At 44.0% G+C, this 9,319-nt stretch overlaps 1 protein-coding gene across 1 annotated transcript in view; it reads left to right on the plus strand.

The window, feature by feature from the left end:
• Positions 1-8,421, plus strand: part of UNC45A (unc-45 myosin chaperone A) — a 443,919-nt gene extending 435,498 nt beyond the window's left edge. Inside the window, exons 19-20 of the mRNA XM_085644379.1 lie at positions 1,010-1,165; positions 6,695-8,421. Coding sequence (XP_085500505.1) covers positions 1,010-1,165; positions 6,695-6,964 — 426 coding nt within the window. The 3' untranslated portion in view covers positions 6,965-8,421. The remainder of the gene's footprint in view (positions 1-1,009; positions 1,166-6,694) is intronic.
• Positions 8,422-9,319: the final 898 nt, after the last annotated feature.

The following is a 9,319-nucleotide window of genomic DNA, read 5'->3' on the forward strand; positions in this document are numbered from 1 at the left end:
GCCTTCTAGCGTCTGAGAGATCGTGGCATTTCTACAGGACAAGTAAACCCTTTTATCTACTCACTGAGGGGCGGTTAATATATATTTGATCATGAGTAACGATACCCTCGCCAAGTTACACCATCCTTAGCAGGGTCCCTAAGCGTAAGAACCTGAAATGGGCGGTAGAGGGGAGCCAAACACTCCGGTGTGCTGACGCTCAGTGGCATTGCGTAAGACCGAGACGTCGTCGTATGCAAATAGCGACCGACCGACCCTCCGAACCCTCCGGAGTGGGCCTACGTCACATCCGGCACAGACGCCGCCAATATCGAGCAGAACAATGACACCTATTGGCTGCAGGGGTACTGTTAAAAAAATTCCAGATTCAGTATGATACCTGGGCATCATTCTAAGGTAAGGAATCTGTGGCTAGATAGAGTCTCTAATAGATAAGTTGTTACTGAAGCTAAGTAACTTGTTCACTTGTGATTCTGTGGCATAGTGGACCTATCTCTTCGCATCCTTTTTAGAACGCCAAAAATGTCCTCTACTTTGTGGTTGAAAAATGTATTTTCTAACTCCTAATATAATGCCCACAATTAGTATGAACTGTTTATAAGCTTGAACATGGTTTTCAACTCCCCTCTTTTATTTCTTCAGTTAATTTGGAGGGTCATCATTACATTTCTCACCTCACTACTCAAGATTTGAGGCATTAATTCTTTCTAATAACCATGCACTTTACCATGTCAGTACCTTCCAGATCCCCGCCACCAGGAAATGTGTAACTTTTTAAATGTGGATTTTGTACCTGATCTGGGGAGATCATTTGCTGGTTAATCTTATATTTTACACATTTCATCGGCGTTTGAGCTGCAAGCAGAGGGTGGCCTAGCAGAATGTTTGCATGGATTTTAGTTGTAAATTGATTCGGTTTTGCTTCCTTAGAGCAATCCAAAGTTGAGTAAGTGTAAAGTGAAAACTTGGTATCCCATATATTGCAGTAAATATGGTATGCTTGTTACAGGTGCAAGAGTTGTTTTTGGCTGAGCATACAGATCGGCTGAAGTTGATGGTTTTGTACAGTGGTGAAGATGATGAGAAACTGCGCCGTGCTGCATCAGGAGCTCTTGCCATGCTGACTTCACTAATGCCTGAACTCTGCAAAAGAATACCACAAGTGGTGAGTGTAGGGAGGATCATTGCATTATGATAGATTTCCTAGACTTTATTGGTGTCACATTCAGATCTGTATGGTCAGGAGTATTGATGGATATTTGTAACAGCACCTTGTGAACATTTCCAGGTGCCAGATTGGATCCGGAAACCAAAATGCAGTGTTTCTGAACTGGTAGGTGTACTGTGTGTGTAAACACGCTGAGGTCATTTCCCTTCTGAAGCGACGAGCAGACATGCATATAAGCAACACCATTGACATCAGTTCCTTTTTTTCCACGCCTTCAGATGTGGAACTGGAGCTCTGTTCAACTTTTTCATCACTTTGTGAAGTGATTTTTCCTTTAAAAAATGTTATCCGTGTGGAAGGGAACATGTCCCCCCCTAAGTATACATGGTTTAAGCATTGTATGGATGTGACAAACAAATGTCTGTGGTAGATCCCCACTAGAAGTGTCTCTGGTATTTAATTCAGTGCATAACTCCAAGATCTGCATCGGCTCTGCCCAGATGAACACAAAGGCAAATCTCTGTGGAGATGCACCCCAGTACTCCATACAGGTCCTACTCCAGGTCAAAGTGGCGAGAGAGGACTCACTCCAGGTCCCTTTCCTGAAGCAATTCCTACAACTGATCATCCCTGTGGTCAAAGTCTTCGGATAAGTCAAAGAAAAGACATAAATAAGTCTAAGCGGGGTTCACCCCCTTCCTTCCAACCTCCGGAGAAGCCAGGAGGGCCTCACTGTGCCTCTGGGTCTTGCTCTTATTCTACCAAGGAGCCAAATCTATCTCTGGTCCCAATGGATCCTGAGTTCCCAGGTCAGTTGCAGCAGGTTAAAGCTTTTTGAGAGGCAATGTTGTGTATCTTGGGCATGCTGCTGGCTTCCTCTGATGGGCCTTTGGACCCCAACGAACTGCAGTTGGTTACCACTAGGGGTGTGGTCTCAGCCCCGTCTGTGCCACTTGAACTTGCTTCCGTTACTGCACTGGCATAGGTGTCGTCTTCAGGTCCGATGCTCAGCTTTGCGCTGGTTTCAAGGCTGTCTACAATGATTCCACCGGTGCCACAAGTGGAGCCACAACTCACTGAAGTCTCTGACTGTGAGCCAAATTCATCTCGACCTTAACCAAGACCACACCTAGGACCTGATGTCTCAGATCCAATACTAAGCCATTCAGACCACTTCCACAGATGCTTCCACATCTTCATTCAGGCCACAAACTCCTTCCTCTTCATCCAGTGGATTTTACAGGGGGCACCTATAGGGGTAACAACTCTAAAGGCTGGAGTAAAGGTACACCAACCCTTAACGCCTCATCTGGCAACAAACATTCCCCTGATCATCCTACACCTGTCGGGGGTCAACTACAGTAGTTTTTTTAACTTGTTAGTCAATTACATCAGACAAGTGGGAGTTGGACGTTATGTAACATGGCTATTGACTGAAGCTCACCAGCAATCCTCCCAATATTCCACCCTACACTCTCAAGCTTTCTCTGGAACATCAACAACTGCTCAAACAGGAAGTACAAGCTCTATTAATAAAAGGAGCTAATGTGGCAGTTCCAGTACAATATCAAGGGTCAGGTGTTTACTCCCTGTACTTTCTAGGTCCGAAGGAGGACGGCTATCAAAGGCCTATTTTAGATGGAAGTGCTGCGGCAACAAATGATGGGCGGAATGCTGAATAAATCCAACATCCTCCCCCAGTAAAGAGATCTGGGTTAAATCTGTCGTGTTTGCTCACTACACCACCCTAGTTTGGACTCGGCCATATGCAAATCAGTCTTGACCCTGGGTCTTGACCGTGGGCCCAGCAGACAACGACCAGGCCATCAGGAAAAATTTACCTTCCCAGCCCCCACTCCTCCGACTGCAACCTCTAGACCTCTTTAGTGCGCCCTTAAAGTCACAAAGCCACCCAGTAGGAGTTAGGGTCAATCACTTCCTGTTGGGTTGACAGAGCACTACTTTTGACATGTGAATCCTCCAAGTTTTCCAGTGGAGCTAGGCCTTCCCATTCCTTTTCGACCTGCTGAACCTGCCACCTACATCAGAGGGGCTCTTGGAGGATCATCTGTCTCTTTTGTATCAGGGGGTGCAGGCTCTTGAGGCAAACGGAGCCATAGAGATGATTCCAGCCTCAGAAGAAGGGACTGGATCTTATACCCATGGCTAATTCCTTGTGCCAAAGAAGGACAGAGGTATTCACCTTTTCAATGCCTTCCTTTACAAGGGCAAATTCAAGATGCTTATGCTAGCCCAGGTACTTTCTGCCCAGAGACTGGATGGTGGTATATGACCTGGAGTACACCAATTTTCACATCCCAATTCTGCAGACCCACCTGCTGTTCAAGGTGGAACACAAGCATTTTTAGTTTGCTGTACTCCCTTTGTCTCACTAGTGCCCTTAGAGTGGTCACAAAGGTGATGGGGTGGTCACTGCCAATCATCGGGGATACCAGTCTTCCTCTACCTCGACAACTGGCTGTTACATGCGGGATCGCCACAGTCAGTTGTAGACCTCCTTCAGAAGACGGCCAAGGTCTTTACATCATTGGGGTTTTCAATCAACTTGCTGAAGACACACCTGACTCCATCACATCATTCTGTGCAGTTTTGGGCCTTTCCTTTGGACCAACGATTTCAGGACATTAAAGTTATGGTCCCGAAGTTTCAGCCTCTGTTGTAGGTCTCAGTGAGGATGGCTCAGAAGTTTTGTGGACCGTTTGCTCCTGCATCCTACTTGCTGACGATGCTTGATGATTTATGCGGGCTCTGTAGTGGGTACTGAAGTCACAGTGGGCCCATCACCAGGGGAACTTATCAGATTGCATCCCTGTGTCAGAGGAGACTGCTAAAGACCTGCAATGGTGGATGCGTAACTGCAATTGGACCAGCGATAGACCCCTCTCCATACCCCACCCAGACTTCATAGTGGTAGCAGATTCATCTCTACTCGGTTAGAGAGTTCATCTGGAAGAGGTGAGTACCAGACGACTCTGGTTTCCGACTGAGTCCCGCCTCCACAAAACTTTATTGGAACTGCTGTTGATTTGCTTGGCATTAATGGTATTTCTAACAACTGTCAGGGGCATACTAATTCATGTTTTCTCGGACAACACAACTACCATGTGGTATTACATATAGCAGGGTAGGTTCTTGGGTACTGTGCAAGGAGGCTCTGCCCCTCTCAGCTGGCTGAGCCAACAGGGCATTTCCCTGGTGGCACATTACCTAGTGGAATCTTTTAACGCTGGGGCTTGGCCACCAATGCCTAGTGGAGCATGAATGGATGTTATACCTGGAGGCGGTGCGGGGTGCCTTTCATCAATGAGGAAAACCATGACTTGATCTCTTCGCCACCACTGAGAACGTGCAGTGTCACTACATTTGCGCTTTGAAGTTCCCAAGAAGGCTCTCCCTCGGAGATGCATTCCGCATGCACTGGAGCACAGAACCCCTGTACTCCTTTTCACTGCTGCCTCTTGTGCCCTGAGCTCTGAAGATCAGGAACAACCATGCCTGTGTCATCATAGGGTCTCTGGATTGGGCCAGAAGAGTGTGGTACTTAGAACCTTTGGGCCTGAATATCTGTCCTCCAGTCAGGCTTCCGCTGTGGGAGGATCTTCTGTCACAGCTTTGAGTCTTGCACCTGGGTCTGCACAATCTGCATGTCTGTGCATTGAGATTGAGTGTTGGCAGTGATCTCCTTCAACCTTCCTCCTAAGGTTGTTGATGTGACTCTGGCAGTAAGGCTTTCGCTCACTAAATCTGCGTATGGCCTCCTTGTTTAAGTCACCCATTATAATGCATGTGTTTTCTATAAAACTTGCTACAAACGTTTATGCTAAAAGCCTTTGTAATGCCACAGGGGAACTTGAGCTTGTCCCTTACTTTCCTCATGTGCGCCCTTTTCAAGCCAATGAACAGTTGTATACTGCACCTTCTCACATTGAAAATGGTCTTTATGGTTGTAATAACATTGGCGTGCCGTGTTAGTGAGCTTCCTCATACCACCTTTTTTCCATCCAGACAAACTGGTGTTTCGGACTCAAACAGCCTACCTACTAAAGGTGGTGACGCCTTTTCATGTGAGACAAACCATCAATCTTCTGGCCTTTGTGCCACCTCATCCCTCAAAGAGGAGGAGAGACTCCATCTCTTAGACTCCAAAAGAGCACTGTACCTTTACATCTATCGTACCAAGGAACATCAGATTAGATGATCAACTTTTTTGTGATATTCACAAATGAATAGCTCTTTGTATTGAGCAGCTTAGAAGAAAAACCCCAAATGCCTGAGGGTTCATTCCACCAGAGCTAACACTGGCAGGCAGAGGGCCTGTCCTGGAAATCAGTCAGGCTGCTAAATGGACATCAGTCCACTCATTCACAAAACACTACTACCTTGACAGCCAGGTCTGGCGGAAAGGGCTTTTCGCCTATTCGGTCATGCAGGACATTTTGATCTGAGCCATTGCACAAACCTGCTACCTTGGGAGGTATTGCTTTGGTATCTGTTCACAGGGTAAGGAATTCGTGGTTTGAAGTTTCCATTAGAAGAACAAATAACGTACCCTTTGGTAACGCTATTTCTAGTGAATACATAACCGCAGATTCCTCACTGCCCTTCCACCTCACCTCGCTGTGCAATGGTCTCATTTTCCATGTTATAAGGTTCCAATTTAGGAACCTACGCCATGGGTGTTTGTCTGCTGTTAGGCTCTATGTGTGAGGGCACGGACAAGCATGTAAAGAAACTGATGTCAGCTCTTCCGGTGGTGATTGACGTTGGCACTGAACTACTGGCGCTACCTTACAGCATGCTGCTTTTTGAGTTTCTGGATCTAGTCTGGTGCATGAGGATATTCACAAATGTAAGGTATCTGTGGTGAGACAGAGAATACACGAGAGAACGTGTTACCAAACTTAACTTGCTCGACAGTATACAAAAGTACCTGACAGCTTTTTGCATCAGTGTGTCATGGAATGCCCTAACAATCTGATTCAAGTGATAAAAAATTAGCTATCCGTAAGACATTTTTACCAAAGGGGGTAACAAAGGACGTTTTACTTCCTGTAGTATCTTTGTCTCCTTTTCTTTAAGTTCACCCATTAATAACATGTGAAATTACTTTTAAACATGCATATAATCACACTCACATAGCATTTCTCAGCCCTAAATTCTTTATAAAGTATGCCTTTGGCCAACTCTAAATTCTTGTTGAAACGATATGTGAAAGACCTACATTTACCAAGATCCTAAAACTATCTGTCTCACCCCTGGGTGTTAGACAATTGATTTACTGCAGTAAAAACGTAATTCATCGTCTGAAAACAAGGCCCTGGGAGACTATGCAATGATGTTTTTGCTTCTGCTGTGAAATGTAATGGGGATTCACTGGGAATGCGGATTAGGAGAGAACGTAAGGCAGATAAACCCCGGTTAGATCATGAGTATCCTGATAGTTTGTCACAGAGGTGGGTCTTCATCTTATTAAAATGATTTTTTTTGGTTTATCCATTTCTCCAGACTGTGCACTGGCTAGAAATCTTGCAGGCCCTATTATTGAGTGAAAATGTGGAACTGAAGCATCGGGGTGCGGTGGTGGTTCTGAACATGATGAGCGCTGATCAGGAGGTGGCTGGAAAACTGATGGAGAGTGAAATGTTGGAGATCTTGTCTGTTCTAGCAAAAGAGGAAGAGGATAAGAAAAAACAACCTGTTTCTAAGGCAGCTAAAGAGTGTCTGGCCAAGGCGGTGGAATACGGTTTGATCCAACCCAACAGGAATGAAAATTGACTTTAAAACACATTTTAAACTGATTACGAGTGATCATGGGAAAGTATTTATTCACAACTCACAGGTATCCTTGTGAAATTTTGATGCAGTAAATTGTTAATGATGATTTCCACAGGAACATCGCACTTGGCTCGTGTGTTGAAAGTACCCCTCGTGTCACATATTTGGACTTCACATGGTTTTGTCTTTTTTTTACAGCAGCCCCTGGCGGTGCCTGCATAATGTATCCACATAGTTAATACATTCCTTGAACTGCTGCAGAGACGCTCCTTGATTGACCTGAATGAAAATACATTTGCATTAACAAAACAAGTAAAAAGAAAATTAATGGTTTTGATGGATGGAATTAATGTAGCTGTGTTTTAGTTTTTAGTTTCTCTATTAGTTAATTTTTTCTTGGGTTTTAGTGTTGCTTCAAGTGCTTATTGTACACATGTAAAACGAAAGTGTACTTACCATAAAGCCATAGGGCAAAGCACAGTTACTTCTGTCTGTACTTCAGAAGTGTTACATGCATGGGTATCATTCTTTAACCACAATGACATAAATGTTGTATGCATCTGGAATACTAGAAACTAGCACTGTTTCAAAACTGAATTTGGTGGCAACCAACCACATAAATAGGAAAACATTACATTAGAGCACCTGCAGCAATCTTCTTCCCTTGGTATGCCGCTTCGGAACAAGCATTGCTCTCAGTAGGCATACGTGTTGTTGTAGGGTTGGCCTTCATATTTATTTGTTTTTTCAGTGTTTGAAACACCCTTGTTTGCATGTGAGCAATGCACACTCAGTGTAATGCTTGTATTTTAAACAGATTGCTACCTTATCAAGGGGTCTCAGGCATCATATTTTAAAAAAACAATGTTGTTGGAACTATTCTGCAGGCCCGTGATGAGAGCCCAAATATAGTAACTGAATTAAACAAAGCATAAGGGAGATTGATTTAAGGTGAAAACAAGTATAACCCAATGACCAAGTATTCTCTGTGGTGTGTCCCTCGGAAGGAAATTAGCAGGTCTGAGAGGTCTGCTTATCTGTCTAAGCTGTTTGCGTGTGTTATGTTGTGTAGTTTTTTGTTCTGGATGCTTCTTTTACAAAGAGGAAAGTGTCGGATAATATTGTCTCCAGTCTTTATAAATGTGATCACAAGAATTTAAGTCACTTCCCAGACTTTGTCCCAGTATAGCACATACTGAGGTTTTTTTTCATTCCACAGCTGCTTCGGATAAGCAACTGGGCACAAGCAAGTTTTCTATTACATTATCTTTAGGGTTCTTATGTTAAGCATAGGTATTGTTGAATGTATATCTATTATATACAAGATTGTACAGACGTTTGAATTGGAATAGACAAGTTTGGAGCAAAAGCTTTGCTGTCAGCTGTGCCCCTATGCAGTTGCATGTGTATGACCCGGTACTTGAACTGTGGCATCTGTATAAATAGCTGGTTTACTGTTGGGTGGTTATAGTTCACTTTTGTGTCGCGTATGCCAGCATAAGATAGCTTGACAGAGCTGAAAGGAAACAGTAAAAAGATAGGTAGTGAACCTTGTCATGTCGATTGGTTCACTTACACTTATCCAGTATTGGGGTATCTTTCATAGATTCACATGCCTGAATCATTCCCCGTCGTCGTAGTGGGAGTCCCACGGTACATAAATAACAAAGTAGTAAATAATAAATAGTATATTCCATATGCTATCATGGTGGCAACCATGTACTCTATAGCCTATTAGTCTCCTTTTACAAAAAGGGACTCTACCTGAGCTTTGCTAAGTTCTTCAGCTTTTTTCAGATACGTTTATATCTTAACTTTTGAGAATGTCTGATAAAAAAGGATTATTTTGAGCTTGTAAATCCTGTGGAAAGAAGAGAGTGCATGTGGATGATGCCCACAAAGAGTGCATTTATTGTCTCTATCCCAATCATGAGACAAAACAATGTAAAATATGCTGCACTTTCTCAACCAAAACCTTGAGAGACAGAGAAGGAAGACTTTTATTGTGGCTTAAAAAGAAGCAGGGTGCTTCATCTGATGTGGATAGCGACACGTCCTCCAAGTCACACAAGAGGCCCAGGTCACCCGAGGGTCAGCCTGAGGAGAGAAAGAAACACTCTAAAGTCTCTCATCTGACCAAGGAATCTCTTAAGCAGGAGAAACAGCCTAAGGTCTCCTCAGAGATTGGATCCCCTCAGTCTTAAGCCATTCCAGACGTAAAGTCAGTCAAAAATCTTCTTCGGCATCAAGTTCACCGTCGATGCCTATTACTTCTTCAACGACGACTACAGTGACTCTATCGTCTTCTAGACCGTCAACAGTGTTAACCACATCGACGGTGAGTATCAAGGGTTC

Source organism: Triturus cristatus, chromosome 3_1 (genome assembly GCF_964204655.1).
Source record: "Triturus cristatus chromosome 3_1, aTriCri1.1, whole genome shotgun sequence".
Classification (NCBI taxonomy): domain Eukaryota; kingdom Metazoa; phylum Chordata; class Amphibia; order Caudata; family Salamandridae; genus Triturus; species Triturus cristatus.